Source organism: Ranitomeya imitator, chromosome 1 (genome assembly GCF_032444005.1).
Source record: "Ranitomeya imitator isolate aRanImi1 chromosome 1, aRanImi1.pri, whole genome shotgun sequence".
NCBI lineage: Eukaryota > Metazoa > Chordata > Amphibia > Anura > Dendrobatidae > Ranitomeya > Ranitomeya imitator.
Window position 1 is genome coordinate 626,342,337 of NC_091282.1, and position 18,677 is coordinate 626,361,013.

The 18,677-nt window shown below is 40.2% G+C and overlaps 1 protein-coding gene across 2 annotated transcripts in view; it reads right to left on the reverse strand.

Annotated features, from left to right (window-relative positions):
• The window catches only part of LOC138637861 (cholinesterase-like), an 82,048-nt gene extending 63,589 nt beyond the window's left edge, over window positions 1-18,459 (reverse strand). Inside the window, exons 1-2 of one of the 2 annotated variants that reach the window (XM_069726790.1) lie at window positions 18,383-18,459; window positions 8,325-9,843 (exon numbers count right to left, since the gene is read on the reverse strand). In XM_069726790.1, the coding sequence (XP_069582891.1) occupies window positions 8,325-9,838 (1,514 nt within the window). In that variant the 5' untranslated portion in view covers window positions 9,839-9,843; window positions 18,383-18,459. Of the gene's footprint in view, window positions 1-8,324; window positions 9,844-15,243; window positions 15,414-18,382 lie in introns of those variants that run through there. The other variant, XM_069726796.1, reaches the window with a different exon arrangement.
• Window positions 18,460-18,677: the final 218 nt, after the last annotated feature.

Below are 18,677 nucleotides of genomic sequence, written 5' to 3' on the forward strand. Positions count from 1 at the left end.
GAAAGCTGCCACAGAACTTGATTAGGTACAGGGCCTTCCTGGAGGACCAATGGAAGTTGCTGCAGTACCTGAGCATGTGACTCTAGACCTCCACTGAGAGATCTTACCCTGGGCATGCTCAGTGTGTGCAAAGCAGGACTTAGTCCCAGAAAAGCCTGCTCGTCGCAGACCAGTGCAGGGTACAATAGCAGAGCCTGGAGAGGCAGCAGTAACCCTTTGCACAGTATCAGATTCAATGAGATGCTGGGACCGACGTCTCCGCTGAGCAGGCTCCACTGTGGCCGATGCAGAATGGGAGACGGCAGCAGATACGGCTCGAGATTCCCCCTGTGCAGCGGCGGGAACTCGACTCTTAACATACTGCAGTCCTGTTAGTTTGTAGTGTATCAGCCAGCCACTTTCTGCCACTTACATTGTGTTGTTTTATGCACAGGGCCTGAGGTTTGGTTTAGTCTCCCCCCAAAAAAAGTGAGATTCAAATTATCACAAAGTGGATATATTTCAGTCCAGTTAGTTTGTTGTATATCAGCCAGCCACTTTCTGCCACTTACATTGTGTTGTTTTATGCACAGGGCCTGAGGTTTGGTTTAGTCTCCCACCCAAAAAAGTGAGATTCAAATTATCACAAATTGGATATACTGCAGTCCTGTTAGTTTGTGGTATATCAGCCAGCCACTTTCTGCCACTTACATTGTGTTGTTTTATGCACAGGGCCTGAGGTTTGGTTTAGTCTCCCCCCAAAAAAGTGAGATTCAAATTATCACAAAGTGGATATATTTCAGTCCTGTTAGTTTGTGGTATATCAGCCAGCCACTTTCTGCCACTTACATTGTGTTGTTTTATGCACAGGGCCTGAGGTTTGGTTTAGTCTCCCCCCAAAAAAAGTGAGATTCAAATTATCACAAAGTGGATATATTTCAGTCCAGTTAGTTTGTTGTATATCAGCCAGCCACTTTCTGCCACTTACATTGTGTTGTTTTATGCACAGGGCCTGAGGTTTGGTTTAGTCTCCCACCCAAAAAAGTGAGATTCAAATTATCACAAATTGGATATACTGCAGTCCTGTTAGTTTGTGGTATATCAGCCAGCCACTTTCTGCCACTTACATTGTGTTGTTTTATGCACAGGGCCTGAGGTTTGGTTTAGTCTCCCCCCAAAAAAGTGAGATTCAAATTATCACAAAGTGGATATATTTCAGTCCTGTTAGTTTGTGGTATATCAGCCAGCCACTTTCTGCCACTTACATTGTGTTGTTTTATGCACAGGGCCTGAGGTTTGGTTTAGTCTCCCCCCAAAAAAGTGAGATTCAAATTATCACAAAGTGGATATATTTCAGTCCTGTTAGTTTGTGGTATATCAACCAGCCACTTTCTGCCACTTACATTGTGTTATTTTATGCACAGGGCCTGAGGTTTGGTTTAGTCTTCCTCCCAAAAAAGTGAGATTCAAATTATCACAAAGTGGATATACTGCAGTCCTGTTAGTTTGTGGTATGTCAGCCAGCCACTTTCAGCCACTTACATTGTGTTGTTTTTTGCACAGGGCCTGATTTTTTGTTCAGCCCCCCCCCCCCCAAAAAAAAAAGGGAGATTTAAAATCTCAACATGTTTATGTACACCTTCTACCTTGTTTTACAGTACCATATAACGGTTGTTATTTTGGTTAGATTTTCCAGAAAATGAGGAAGTCACGTGGAATAGGCTGTGTGTGGTGGTTGCGAGCTGGTACTGATGGTAGTGGTGGTGATTCTGGTGGTAGTGGCAAAAGCACAATAGCTCCTAAGGCTGGAGGTGTTGAGCCAGCGTCATCGTCTGGCTACACAAGGCCTCAAAGGCTCCCTTATCTGGGAGTAGGAAACGGCTTTTAAGGCCGGAGCAGCAGGAAAAAGTTTTGGCTTTCCTTGCTGACTCAGCCTCTAGCTCTTTCGCCTCCTCTTCATAAAGTTCCAAATATAAAAGCAGCGAGTCGTCAGTGGATGCTCCCAGTCAGGAACAAGACGTTTCCTTGTGTTTTTCACCCAAACCGAAAATGAAGGATGCGTCAGGCGACACTACAGGTTTCTCCATGGAGCTCTTTACACATACCGTGCCTGGATAGAGAGGGAAATTGTTAAAAGCCCATTACAAGATGAATCGGACATGGAGTGCACTGATGCACAGCCACAGCTAGATTATTATGCTGTTCCATTGAATTAGATCTCTACATTGCCCTCGCAGTGTACTGAGCCAGAAACTGACCCTGATGAGACTATGGTGCCCCTTCCCAAATGATATAGCACCTTACACGGTGACACAGAGGAAGGTGCACATGACATTGAAGAGGAGGTGATAGATGACCCAGTTGTTGACCCAGATTGGCAGCAATTGGGGGAAGAGGGTGCCGCTGCCAGTAGCTCTGAAGCAGAGGAGGATGATCCGCAGCAGCCATCTACATCACAACAGGTGTCATCTGGCAGGCCCGTATCAGGCTAAAAATGTTTGTCAAAAACAAAAACAGTTTTAGGACAGCGTGGCCATCCGGTGAAAGTAGCACAGCATGCAATGCCTGAAAAGGTATTCCATAGTAGGAAGAGTGCAGTGTGGTAATTTTTTAACCAAGATCCGAATGGTCAGTCAAAAGTTATCTGTAAGACAAAGACACACACACTGCCCATCCTGAGTGTTATACAAATGTTATAGCCACTAAGTCTACATACAATATTGCAAATACAAATTGTAAGAATGCAACAATACCCTTCGCCAATGTACTATATAATTGTCTAAGGGTCACTTCCGTCTGTCTGTCCTTCTGTCACGGTTATTCATTCGCTGATTGGTCTCGCCAGCTGCCTGTCATGGCTGCCGCGACCAATCAGCGACGGGCACAGTTCGGAAGAAAATGGCCGCTCCTTACTCCCTGCAGTCAGTGCCTGTCGCCCACATACTCCCCTCCGGTCACCGCTAGCACAGGGTTAATGCTGGCGGTAATGGACCGCGTTATGCCGCGGGTAACGCACTCCGTCACCGCCTCTATTAACCCTGTGTATCCCCAACTTTTTACTATTGACGCTGCCTATGCGGCATCAATAGTAAAAAATGTAATGTTAAAAATAATAATAATAAAAAACTGCTATACTCACCCTCCGTTGCAGCTCGCGCCGGCTGCCATCTTTCGTTGCAGGTTCCGGTGGCAGAAGGTCCTGCCATGATGTCACGGTCATGTGACCGCGACATCTTCACAGGCCCTGTGCGCCTGCGCGACAAGGACCTGCCATGACATCACGGTAATGTGACCGCGACGTCATCACAGGTCCTGCGCTAATACCAACCCTGGGACCGGAACCTGCAGTGGACTACAAGGGCTCCCTCAGAAAGGTGAGTATATGTTTATTTTTTATTTTTTCACCTGTGACAAACCTGGCTGGGCAATATACTACGTAGCTGGGCAATATACTACGTCACTAGGCAATATACTACGTAACTGGGCAATATACTACGTGGCTGGGCAATATACTATGTAACTGGGCAATATACTACGTGACTGGGCAATATACTATGTGGCTGGGCAATATACTACGTGGCTGCGCAATATACTACGTCACTAGGCAATATACTACGTAACTGGGCAATATACTACGTGGCTGCGCAATATACTACGTCACTAGGCAATATACTACGTAACTGGGCAATATACTACGTGGCTGGGCAATATACTGCATCACTGGGCAATATATTATGTGGCTGCCCAATATATTACGTCACTGGGCAATATACTACGTAGCTGGGCAATATACTACGTGGCTGGGCAATATACTACGTCGCTGGGCAATATACTACGTGGCTGGGCAATATACTACGTGGGCTGTGTAATATACTACGTGGACATGCATATTCTAGAATACCCGATGTGTTAGAATCGGGCCACCATCTAGTATATATAAATACGTGTAAATACATAAAGTACCACCACATATGTACATAGACCACATATCTTTATTATATTTATACATGAGAGCATCACTTAATAGAAATACATCAGATCTGTTTTAGAATTCATTCCTTTGGGGAACCAAGTATCTAATTTTAAGATCCAAGCTGCCTCTCTGGCTCATAGAGTAGATACTGTATCCCCTCCTCTGACTTCCCTCTTTAGGCCTCTTTTCCACTTGCGAGGAAAACGGACGAGTGCAATCCGATAAAAAATCGGATTGCACTCGGACCAATTTTATTCAATAGATGACATTCCATTTGCGATTTTTTTCTCAGCCGAAATCGGACTGAGATAAAAATCGCAGCATGCTGCGTATTGCTGCGATTCTCGGACGAGACTCGCCAATGCAAGTCAATGGGTGTGAGAAAAAAAACGCACAGCACTCGCACCATGCGAGTGCTGTCTGATTTTTATGCACCGGTGTCCTTTGAAAAGTCGGCAATTCAGCGCGGTGTACAGTAAAATCACACTGACAGGTTAAATTAGAGTAGATATATACACATAGAATAGGTACAGTATATATGTCAGGGAGACACACATATATATATATATATATATATATATATGTGTCTCCCTGACATATATACTGTACCTATTCTATATATATATATATATATATATTTAATGCAGCGCTAGATAACTTAAGAGCCGGTAATTCAATTGCCGGCTTTTGCTCTCTCCTTCCCAAACCCGACATTATATGAGACATGGTTTAGATACAGTAAACCATCTCATATCCCCTTTTTTTTTTGCATATTCCACACTACTAATGTTAGTAGTGTGTATGTGCAAAATTTGGGTGCTCTAGCTATTATATTTAAGTGTTAAATCGCGAAAAAAATACTTTTCAGAATATTTTCCAACGCTCGAGTTCATATGAGGACATCCAGCATAGGGCGCATCACCGCAACTGAAGGTAACTACAGGTCATTGACCTACATTCCATTCATTCCCCGGGGTTTTACAGCCAAGAGCACAGCAGCATTAGCAGAGCTCCTGGGTGTAAAATTAGTTAACCCCTTCAGATGAATTTACATCATGGGACGTGACAGATCCTCGGAAGGTATGGGATATTGTTGTTTTTTTATTTTACCTTTTTTACAGAGCGAGGGTCTTCAGGTGGATTAAGAGTCTAATAAAATATTACAACAACCTGTATTTTTATTTCATTAAAAGACTTTGTAATAATGTGTGTGTGTGTTTTTTAACCATTTCATGCAATTGGATTAATAATGGATAGGTGTCATAACTGACGCCTCTCCATTATTAATCTGGCTTAATGTCACCTTACAATAGCAAGGTGACATTAACCCTTCATTACCCCTTATCCCACTGCTACACGGGAATGGGAAGAGAGCTGGGGTGGCTGGGGGCAGATGTTTTTAGCCAGGGGGGGGCCAATAACCGTGGACCCTCTCCAGGCTATTAATATCTGCCCTCAGTCACTGGCTTTACCATTCTGGCGGAGAAAATTGCGCGGGAGCCCACACCAAATTTTTCCGCGATTTAACCCTTAAATATAATAGCTAGAGCGCCCAAATTTTGCACATACACACTACTAACATTAGTACTGTGGAATATGCCAAAAAATTGGGATATGAGATGGTTTACTGTATGTAAACCATGTCTCATATCATGTCGGGTTTGTGATTTTACTGTACACTGCGCTGAATTACCGGCTTTTCAAAGGACAGCGTTGCTTTAAAATCGGACAGCAATACGGATGTCATACGGATGTTGCGATAAAAAAATCGCATGACACTCGCATGACAATCGCATACGTTACATCCATTTTTTCGGTCCGTAAATCGGACCATTTTTTTTCTCACAAGTGGAAAAGAGGCCTTACTTGTTCAATGGCAGTTACTCTCATGGAAGTCGTGTCACCAGCATGAACTTCCTTGAAGTGTCTGGACACTCCTGACAAAGAGCATTTATCATTGCTATTACCAGTAGCAGCTCCTGATTAGTGTTGAGCATTCCGATACTGGCTATCACCGCTGCGAGCGTCTGCCTCCGTTCCTGAGAATTGCAGTGAGTGAAGGACCTTCGATGACGTCATGGTCACATGAGCGGTCAGGTGACCGGTCACCTGACCGCGACGTCATCGAAGGTCCTTCACTCACTACATTCTTAGGGACGGAGGCAGACGCTGGCAGCGGTGACAGCCAGGGTCCTTCGGAGGGGTGAGTATATCCATATTTTTTATTTTTATTCTTTATTTTTCACATGAATATGGATCCCAGGGCCTGAAGGAGAGTTTCCTCTCCTTCAGACCCTGGGAACCATCCAGGATCACTTCCGATATTTGTGTCCCATTGACTTGCATTGGTATCGGGTATCGGTATCGGCGATATCCGATATTTTTGGGATATCGGCCGATACCATCCGATACCGATACCTTTGAATATCAGAAGGTATCGCTCAACACTACTCCTGATACATGTTCTGTAATTCTCTGCTTTAATTTACGTGTGGTCAATCCCACATATTGCACATTACATGCCTGACAAGAAACCAAATATATTACAGATCTGGAACTACAATTAGCAAAAAATGTGATAGCATAATCATACTGTGCATCTTTTGCTCTAAATTTGGTGTTTTTTTTGCATATATTGACGCAATCCACATCTACTCATGCCGCATTTGTAGTTACCTGTACTTTCTAGCCAAGAATAAGCTCTAATAAGCTGTAATGTGCAATATGTGAGATCGACCACACGTAAATTAAAGCAGAGAATTACAGAACATGTATCGGGAGCTGCTACAGGTAATAGCAATAATAAACGCTCTTTGTCAGGAGTGTCCAGACACTTCAAGGAGGTTCATGCTGGTGACACGACTTCCATAAGAGTAACTGCCATTGAGCATGTAAAGAAGGCAGCCAGAGGAGGGGATACAGTATCTACTCTACGATCCAGAGAGGCAGCTTGGATCCTAAAATTAGATACTTGGTTCCCCAAAGGAATGAATTCTAAAACAGATCTGATGTATTTCTATTAAGTGATGTTCTCATGTATAAATAAAATAAAGATGTGTGGTCTATGTATATATGTGGGGGTATTTATATGTATTTACATGTATTTACGTATATGGGCGAAGGGTATTGTTGTATTCTTACAATTAGTATTTGCAATATTGTATGGAGACTTAGTGGCTATAATATTTGTATAACACTTAGATATATGGTTAATTGACATGTATTGTGATTGGTTGTAGCCTTTTGTTATGTGCCTTTATATATTGTGTTGTAATGTGTTTTTTACTATGCTATGACTAAGGGCAGTACTGCCTGAAATGCGTCGGCTTGTTTTTATGATGCACTAATAAAGGATAAGATTTTATTATATTTTCATCTCCTCCATTCAATATTTGCATGAGCTGGACAAGTGACTGATTTGCACTTTCACCTGGGAGTCGGCTGGCAGGAATTTGGTGGTGATACGTGCTCTGCACATGTCTATTGAGAATTGGACTCTAATGCGTCAGCTTGGGTGAGCTGATGAAATCCTAGTATTTACAAGTCTTAAGCATGCCCCAAAAGCATAATTCATTAGACTGACCTATTGCCTCACATCACTTATATAACTATTCATGTATTGCCTTCCAAAATTTTCTTCCAAATCTGGTCTCTTGTAGCCTGTGTTTACACAGCCTCCATGTACTTAATAGCCCTCTATATCTGTATTTACACATATACTGACTGGTGACCGGTTCATGCAGAGTTATTTGAGTTCCCTATTTATGATATTTATGGTTGGACCATACAATATATGCATTTTTTACCACTTACCTTTCATGTCTCTCCTATTTCCTCATAGATTGTGAGCTTGGGAGCAGTGCCCTCACTCATCTTGGTAGCTGTTGAATTATGGGTTTAATCTGTTTTGTTTTTATTGTCCCCTCTGAAATGTAAAGTGCTGCCCAATGTATTGGAAATATACAGTAGATGTAAAAATTATTATTATCATTATTATAAGGGTTGCAAATGGTTGAAATCCCAACAATCAGCAAATTATTACTTATCCTATAGAAAAGAGTAACCGATTAACCATGGCATATAATTGGATCCTCATGACACTAAGTTGTGGTGCTGCTGATAGGTTTGCCATAGCAGAATGAAAGGGGTGTCCACAAAGGTGCCCAATTTTTCTATAAACATAAGGATGAATGACCTCGGGGAGATCAAAACATTTTTCTATGTAGGTCAGTATTTTAAGCCCTGCCAGATGAATGACCAAATGAAAATTAAAAAAAAAAAATGTTACCTAAAGACATCATTCTTATTTTTGGTAATCCGTGTCCACATCATTAATCATTACTTATAGAAAGACTGTTAGACTATACCATACCCGGTTCTTGCAAAATTACCCCAGGCTTTCATAATTCTTTTGCTGAGCAACTGTTCTTCTTCAGTGAAATTACTTCCTTTAGTGAGAGGTTTTCCAAACATAAATGGCAGGATAGCACCGTGAAGGACTCCCATCCATTTAGGCCAAACTTCTTTTGAGGAGAGATGGTTAAATTCATAAAAATATACGTTTGATTCACGTTTTGCCATTTCATCAGCAAAATATTTCATTGGACAAATCATGTAATAATCTCGTAATATAAGCTCCATGGCTTCTCTGTTTTTCTCCAAGTTGTGTTCATCCTCCCAATCTTTATATTCAAATAATATGGATTCAATTCCAATATCTCCAGCTATTGGGAATAACCCTGTAATTCCTTGTATTACCTGTTCGGTGGTTAAAAGACTGTCATGTTCTCTACTCATGCCAGGTACCCACGTTATTGTAAAAGGATTTCCATCATCCTTGGTGCCGCCTATTAAAATGTCAATATTTTTAGACATTTTCTTTATAATATTATTTGGCATATCACTAATAAAGTCAAAATCAACAATAGGTATAATGTGTGTCAGAGAAAATAGGTATTTTGTTTCAACCAATAATTGCATCTCGACTACTTTAGTAGGATCTTTGTTTTGAAGACATGTTACCAGTGCATTATCATTATCAACTGGACAGTCTAAAAGTTCGGCTAATTTCATAGTCAGCCTCTTGGCTCTTTTATGAGAATTCATTGCCCATCCCGCACTTGGAGATCCACTTTGCACAATCACCCTCTTAAAGTATTTTTGGCTTCCTGGAGATAGTAAATGTAAACCAACACATGCTGCTCCACAACTATGTCCAAGCAAGGTAACACTGTCAGGATTGCCTCCAAAAGATGCAATGTTTTCGTGAACCCACCGAAGTGCCAACTGTTGGTCAAACATGCCGGCGTTTCCTGGAATGTCTTTATTTCCTGGTAATGCCAAAAAACCTAGAGCTCCAACTCTGTAGTTCATTGATACCACAATCATGTCCTCTGAGTAAGCGAGAATACTTGGGTCATATAGTTCCATAGACGAACTCCCAGAAATGAAAGTTCCACCATAGATAAATATTATTACATGTGCAGACTTTGGATTAGATGATGGAACCCAAACATTCAAAAATAGACAATCTTCACTCATTTCATTGTTGACTTGCCACATATTTGAACCAGGAAAACTAGCTCGATCTTTATATCTTTTTTGATAACAGGATTTACCAAATTTTGAAGCATCATAGACACCTTGCCATGGTTTTCGAGGCTCTGGCTTTTTGAATCTTTGTGTTCCTGTTGGTGGTTCTCCATAAGGTATACCCAGAAAGGCAATCACTGATCCAGAATTTGTAGGTATATGAAAACCTCTGACCTTCCCTTGTTTAATTTCCACAATTGTTCCGTGCTCAGCAGAGACATTTAGTGCTAAAGCAAGTATCAAAATGAGATATGCCATAAAAAAGATGATTACTTTATGTATTTCTTTTTCCATTATTCCTGTAATAAAAACAATAAGCAATTGATTACTTTAAAATGCAGTTTTTTGTTTTGTGATAAACTACTAAAACTAGGTCTCTAGAGGCCCGATACAAAGGTATTTGGGGAAACATCGTCTATCAAGCATACTCAACTTTTCACTAAGGCTGTATATACACTGCATGTCCACTTAAAAAATGCATCAGCTGTCAGCTGTACATTGTAGCTGACACCCATCTGCATCAGCCTCGATGGGTATTGGAATCGCCCATGGTTTTTAACCCCCTAGATGCTACTGTCAATTGTATTAGAAGTGCATTTGAACAGCAAGGTGGATTGCTGTTGAGGGGAACTAGAGAAAAAAAAATCTATAAATCTTCAGCATAGCGAGTGTGAGCGAGCTGAGTGTGAGCTGAGCGTAAGTGTGAACGGCGGTAAGTGTGACTTGTGATTCAGTGACTTTGGATAAAGGGAGTTTCCAAGGGAGGAATTGCTGTCTGTTTTTTTTTTAATTAATACTTTGTATTTATTTATTTATTTTTTATTTAACTGTTCTGTCTGGTGCAATCCCCATTAGGAAATGTGCTCCACTCTTGTTAATGCCATCCAGTACACATCCTGCCACATGTATGCAATCCTTAATCAGCCGGTCGAGGGTGCATACTGCTGTGCGAGATGTGAGCACGTTGAGCATTTGGAAACCCAGATTCTGAATCTAAATGTGCAGCTGGCAACACTGAGATCCATAGACAATATGGAGACGAATCTTCTGCTCAATGAGCAGACGCTCAATGGGATAGATGATGGGGGGATGGTAGGATGGAGCCACAGGACAGTGAAGTAGCAAGCTGGGTGACAGTTAGGAAGCGGGGTAGAGGGAAGAGTGCCAGGGGGGCTAGTCCTGATTTGGCACACCCCAATAAGTTTGCTAAGTTGGCAGATGAGGGGGGTGCCAGTACAGGGGTAGCACTGCTGCAGCCAGGCATGTCCTCTGAAAGCCGGAGGAGTGACTGCTCCAGTAAGGAGGGAAATAGGAGAGCAGGGCAGGCCAGACAGGTGCTGGTAGTGGGCGACTCAATTATTAGGGAAACAGATAGGGCAATCTGTCACAAAGACAGGGATCGTCGAACGGTGTGCTGCCTACCTGGCGCTCGAGTCTGACACATCGCTGTTCGGGTGGACAAATTACTGGGAGGGGCTGGTGAGGACCCAGCGGTCATGGTGCACATTGGCACAAATGACAAAGTTAGAGGTAGGTGGAAGGTCCTTAAAGATGATTTCAGGGAATTAGGCTGCAAACTGAAAGCAAGGACCTCCAACGTGGTATTTTCTGAAATACTGCCTGTACCACGTGCCACGCCAGAGAGGCATCGGGGAATCGGGGAGGTTAATAAGTGGCTCAAGAATTGGTGTAGGAAGGAGGGGTTTGGGTTCCTGCAGAACTGGGCCGACTTCTCAGTTGGCTACAGGTTCTACGCTAGGGATGGGCTGCACCTCAATGGGGAGGGTGCAGCTGTGCTGGGGGAGAAAAAGGCTAGAAGGTTGGAGGAGTGTCTAAACTAGGGATTGGGGGGAGGGTATTCAATTTATAGGAGGGGAAGATAGTGCAGACAGAGACCTGGGCACAAATAAGGAAGTTGGGGGTGGCAGTGGCATGGGGGGTGGGGTTAGAACAGTTAATAATTTAAGAAAGAATAGAGGTACAGAGAGGAACATCAAGTGCATGTATACTAATGCCAGAAGCCTCGCCAGCAAAATGGACGAATTAGAACTAATGTTGTTGGAGCATAATTATGACATGGTGGAGATATCTGAAATATGGCTGGATGAGAGGCATTTCTGGGCTGTTAACTTGCAGGGCTATAGCCCTATAAGTTTTCATGTATCCTTTAATAAGATGTGTAGTAGAGGAGTTACACGGACAATAAACTTCAGAAGGGCAAATTTCCAATGGATGAGAGAGGATCTAGGTGCAATTAACTGGGACGATATCCTGAGACATAAAAATACACAAAGAAAATGGGAGACGTTTATTAGCATCCTGGATAGGACCTGTGCACAGTATGTGCCGTATGGGAATAAACATACTAGAAATAGGAGGAAACCAATATGGCTAAATAGAGCTGTAAGGGGCGCAATAAGTGACAAAAAGAAAGCATTTAGAGAATTAAAGGAAGTAGGTAGTGATGAGGCATTAAGTAAATACAAAAAATTAAACAAATTCTGGAAAAAGCAAATCAAGGCAGCAAAGATTGAGACAGAGAGACTCATTGCTAGAGAGAGTAAAAATAATCCCAAAATATTCTTTAACTACATAACTAGTAAGAAACTAAAAAATGATAGTGTTGGCCCCCTTAAAAATAGTCTGGGTGAAATGGTGGATGAGGATGAGGAAAAAGCCAATATGCTAAATGACTTTTTTCATCAGTATTTACAAAAGAAAATCCCATGGCAGACAAAATGACTAGTGATAAAAATTCCCAATTAAATGTCACCTGCTTAACCCAGCAGGAAGTGCGGCGGTGTCTAAAAATCACTAAAATTGACAAATCTCCAGGCTCGGATGGGATACACCCCCGAGTACTGCAGGAATTAAGTACAGTCATTGATAGACCATTATTTTTAATCTTTAAAGACTCCATAATAACAGGGTCTGTACCACAAGACTGGCGTATAGCAAATGTGGTGCCAATATTCAAAAAGGGGACAAAACCTGAACTCGGTAATTATAGGCCAGTAAGCTTAACCTCTACTGTGGGTAAAATCCTGGAGGGCATTCTGAGGGATGCTATACTGGAGTATCTGAAGAGGAATAACCTCATGACCCAGTATCAGCACGGGTTTACTAGGGACCGTTCATGTCAGACTAATTTGATCAGTGTCTATGAAGAGGTAAGTTCCGGACTGGACCAAAGGAACCCAGTGGATGTAGTGTATATGGACTTTTCAAAAGCTTTTGATACAGTGCCACACAAAAGGTTGATACATAAAATGAGAATAATGGGGATAGGGGAAAATATGTGTAAGTGGGTTGAGAGCTAGCTCAGGGATAGGAAACAAAGGGTGGTTATTAAAGGAGCACACTCGGACTGGGTAGCGGTTAGCAGTGGGGTACCACAGGGGTCAGTATTGGGCCCTCTTCTTTTTAACATATTTATTAATGACCTTGTAGGGGGCATTCAGAGTAGAATTTCAATATTTGCAGATGACACTAAACTCTGCAGGGTAATCAATACAGGGGAGGACAATTTTATATTACAGGATGAATTATGTAAACTAGAAGCTTGGGCTGATAAATGGCAAATGAGCTATAATGGGGATAAATGTAAGGTCATGCACTTGGGTAGAAGTAATAAGATGTATAACTATACGCTTAATTCTAAAACTCTGGGCAAAACCGTCAATGAAAAAGACCTGGGTGTATGGGTGGATGACAAACTCATATTTAGTGGCCAGTGTCAGGCAGCTGCTACAGAGGGAAATATTATAATGGGATGCATTAAAAGAGGCATAGATGCACATGAGGAGAACATAATTTTACCTCTATACAAGTCACTTGTTCGACCACACTTAGAATACTGTGCACAGTTCTGGTCTCCGGTGTATAAGAAAGACATAGCTGAACTGGAATGGGTGAAGAGAAGAGCGACCAAGGTTATTAGAGGACTGGGGGGGGGGGGGTCTGCAATACCAAGATAGGTTATTACACTTGGGGCTATTTAGTTTGGAAAAATGAAGACTAAGGGGTGACCTTATTTTAATGTATAAATATATGAGGGGACAGTACAAAGACCTTTCTGATGATCTTTTTAATCATAGACCTGAAACAGGGACAAGTGGGCATCCTCTACATCTGGAGGAAAGAAGGTTTAAGCATAATAACAGACACAGGTTCTTTACTGTAAGAGCAGTGAGACTATGGAACTCTCTGCCGTATGATGTTGTAATGAGTGATTCATTACTTAAATTTAAGAGGGGACTGGATACATTTCTGGAAAAGTATAATGTTACAGGATATATTTACTAGACTCCTTGATAGGGCGTTGATCAGGGAACTAGTCTGATTGCCATATGTGGAGTCGGGAAGGAATTTTTCTCCCCAAGGTGGAGCTTACTCTTTGCCACATGGGTTTTTTTTTGCCTTCCTCTGGATCAACATGTTAGGGCAAGTTAGGTTAGGCTATGGGTTGAACTAGATGGACTTATAGTCTTCCTTCAACCTTAATAACTATGTAATAACTATGACATCTAAATGGTTAATGGAGAATGGATGCTTCATCTTTAACACAAATGGCACCCTTGAGATCATGACTGAGTAGTTCTGATGGATGCCGTAGCAATCCAAGGTCAAGTAATTGCTTTAGAGGCTGCCAGGTATCACGGACTGGTCAGATGTTAGCAACATTTTAATTCCTGTCATTCCACTTTTTATTAATTCTTGCAAAACATGTGAAGTGTTAATAAACTACTTGACAGCAGTTCTGAAGATGATGAGGGGTGTTGTTTTCTAAAGTAGTATAACTTTTGGAAGTTTTCCAGTATATATGCCCCGCAAAGTCACTTCAAAACTGAATAGGTCTCTACAAAAATAAGTTTTGTAAATTTCATTGAAAAAAAAAAAATTGCTGCTAAATTTTTAAACCTTTTAATATCCTAACGAAATTAAAGGAAAATTGACAAGTCATGTTGATGTAAGGTAGACATAAAGTAAATGTTGTCTGTTAACTTTTGTGTGGAATCACTATCTGCATTACAGTTATAAATATTCAAAGTTTGACAATTGCAGGTTTTCTGACTTTTTTTTTCCAAAAATGCTGATATTTTCATTATCAGAATTTTTAGATTAATATTTTTTATTATTTAAAAGTAAAACTATGTTGGCAAAATTTTTCCACTAACATAAAGAACAATGTGTCATGAAAACACAATCCTAAAATCATTGGGATATATTGAAACATTTGAGAGTTATTGCTTCATGAAGTGACACTGGTCATTTTTGAAAAATGTTATAAAATGGGATAAATTACAAATATGCCAAAAGTCAGCCGTTTATTGGTCTGTTTAGACAGGATTGCCACAATTCCATGTGCACAGAATTATTCTTAAAATGATTGTTCTGTTTACATTGAATATCACTACTATCCTATCCGATTTAGAAAACACCAATTAGTCATTCAGGCTAAGAAAAGGATCAAAACGACGATATGCTGCTGAGAATAATAATTTTTTAGCAAGCTTAAAAATATTTCATTCAATGCACAAGTGTTTTGTTAGTTTGTTGATGATTGGAAAACAAACATTCCTAGCAATGCATGTAAAGGTTTATTGACTAGTGTAAATGAAACCTAAGAATTTCAACTTGAAGAGGAGACATCAAGGTTTTGATGTAATATTGCACTTGTGAATTCTACAAGAACTTACAGGACACGTCTTGAAATTGTGACATCAGTGGTTGGTTGAAAGATCTCCCACAAAAGCATCTTGAAAGTTCCTCAAAACTAGCATATTTTAGATAAAGTCCCAGACCATGGATGCACAGTCAGGCGCTAGAAAACTTTGTTGTAGAAGTTGTTTGACAAGTGAGTATTGTTCTGTAAAGAAAAATTTCTACTGTTTTCTACAGCATCTTCCAATAGTTGGTAAAATATCAAAATCTGGTTATGTTTTCAACAGTAGTTAATCACAATTCAGCTTTAATTTTATCAGAGCAGTTAAAGAAATGAAAGCCCTTGAGTCATTATGAAGTCCATTTTATTTTTTTAGGGTAAATTCACACAAAACATGCTTATGTCCCGTGTTCTGTCTGTGCGAACAGTAGACTGCCCAAAAACAGCAGACGAAACAATTGTAACCTATAAACTGATACATATGGGAGATTAGCAACTGTTTGCTATATGGAAAATTGAAAAATGCTGCACATGGAGCCAATCATGCTTTCAATTTGTGGGCGTGATTTGTCCAATATTTTCAAGTTATGGAACTTAGACTTAAGGTCCCCATACGCATTAGAATAATGTTGGGCAAACCTGAAGATATCGGAGGGCTAAGGCGATAATCTATTAATGGGGGATTTTCCTAAACACTCCCTCGGCAAATGATGTATAGGGAGATAAGCAATTGGTATGTCTGATTTTGTACAGCCAATCTTTTTTTCTCTGTGAAATAAGCCACTGCCAGAGGAGTCTGCAGAGTCTCTCAAAGTGAAAAACAGGAGCACTGGGCAGATCAAGAGCTCTTGAAGAGTCCAGTGAAATAGCTGGTGGCCGAACTATAGGCCCAACTATCGTTCAAACAATATTTATCTATTGTGTATGATGTCCTTTGGATGTCTTGTTGTTAGTGGTCTCAATATGACTTATCTTTTAGAAGAGGGATTAGCAGATCATTCAAAATTCAAATTCACCTCTACATGTGGTTTTTTTCCCAGGTAGTTCAGTTTCAAAGTGAACGGTGACTTTGGCTCCGATGAGACCTGGGAGGGTTTTGCTCAAGCACGCTAAAGATCATAATGTGCACCGTACCCTTGTGTTAGAACCAGGCTATTAACAGTGAGGTTCTCGGGGGCCAGAAATCTGAGTGGTATGGTGAGTATAAGGATTTCTTTTTATCTTTTTTAACCTATTAATGGCCTCTTATGATAGCATTATGGCAAATGCAGAATTATGTAAAATTCAAGTACAATTAAATTGTTGTTGTTTACTTGAATTTGTCCTATTTAGAGTTGTTACGTGTTAGCCAGTAGATATAAAAAATATTAAAATTTGAGAGTCCTCAGTGGTTGATACCTTTTAAAGGTTCACTGAAAAGATGATAATAAATTGAAAGCTTTCGAGATTACTGATGAAGAGACCTGAGTAGTCTCGAAAGCTCGCGATTTGTTACCATCTTTTTAGTTAGCCATTAAAAGATATCAACAAGTGAGCACTCTCAAATCTTAATATTTTCCCATTTAGGCAATTAGATAAATAAGACCAAGTATATCAAAGGTTAAAGTGCATGAGCAATGTCATCTACTGAAAATCTTGAGCAATTGTCTGCAGGCATTTGGAAGATTTGGAGTTGAGGGTGAACAGAACAATATTTCTGAAGAGTTTACTACTTTAATAAATCCTTGGACATGTGTTTGAACTTCATTGACTTTAGTTCATCCAAGGCTTTATTTGCCTTTGTAAAATAAGCCAAGTATTCAATGCTGAATTGCAATTCTTGGAGAGTGATGATAGTTACAAAAGAAGAACCTTGGACTTCAACTCTCAATATAAAATAAAATGTTTTTTTTTAACTGCTTTTCACATATTTTCATAGAGGTCATCAACCAACCAATTGTACCTGAACTCCGTAGGAGTCCTGATTCTACTGTCTATAAATCCTAAAATATTACTGTCGGTGCAATTTGTACAGACTTTAACTGTGACCAAATTGATGTGATGTATCAGACTGAGATTACACTAGAAAAAATTAAATTCTATCAATAGTAATTATGTTCAATATTTTAAGAAATTTCAAGACACTACAAGTAGGACTGAGCTCAGAGGGATGTTTAAGCATGTCTAACAGGTGATGAGTACCCAGGAGAAGGCCAAAAAGACCCTCTGCCTTGACTGGATATTTAATTACAAAACTAAGGCAGCAAATTGAATGAAAGTCTTTCATTATCTATTTGTCCTTAACTATTGGCCTAACAAATCCCAATATGTTATGTGAGATCATGAGCTTTGCTGCACTCTGTCCAAAGATGTGAATGTTACTGGTATCTATGTACAACCACCTTTATGTTGTGATATGATTTGCAGCTTTTCAGGGGCATGTTACAATCATTTATTAAATTACCTTTGTGAGTTGCTATCCAAATTTAAGCCAAGGAAGGCTTGGAAGGATTTGCTGGACGCAACAAATTTTAACAATATGCAATTCATATCAGGCATAAGAGTCACTCTCTGCAATCGGTGCCAGAAAGGGCCACATGGATGGTCAGTAAAGTGTGTAACAAAGAGGCTGTTTGGTGCCTGGTTATCCATAGCCGTGTATGTTGAGGTCACTTTGATATTAGTATGTCTGTGTCTGTTTTTAAGAGCTTGGAATGGGTTGGATAGAGTCCTAGGAGATCTCAGAGGGTCATACATGTCTTTTCTGTCCAATTGGAGGCCATGGAGAAATTTCCAATTTAGGTGAAATGATTTGTTGCAAATCAAAGTTAAAGCATAAGGTTCCCCAAGTGCACCAGCTCCAGAAGCAATGCCTGGTCTTTTCATAAGTCACAGCATGATTATTGGGATCTTAGCAATATCTTCAACACTAAACATCAATACAGGGAGTTACAGAGATACCCGTCCAACATTCTGGCTCGCATGAGTTTGCTCATTTTTTATCACAATTGACTAGAATTTTAGATTTATTGCCTTCAGTAATTAAAATGATATGCCATATCCTAGTGATAACCAATAAGTATTCCTGTAAATGAAAAATGCCATCAACTCACCGACAGAAACCAATGTTTGTCACTTGTAGCGTGCATTTCTACTCGCAAGATTGTAAATTATATAATTTTTCAAATACTCACCAATATGTTTTTCATCAAAGTTTCTAGACTTCTGCTGTCTAAACTGTGTTGCTTTTATAATGTCTAAGAAACTGACTTTTTTTTCCACTCTACCAAGCAAAGGTCATTAAAGAAACTCACTGCCTTAGCAATAAACTGTTATTCAATAACAATGTGAGTAGCCTTGTCCAAACAGAAGAAAGCACATACATCATATTATTGTAGGCTAATCTTATAATGAAAAATGTACATTTATATATTGTAAGATTTCCACTAAGCATTTCTAATATACTTAAGTTGCAATCAACTGCTTATA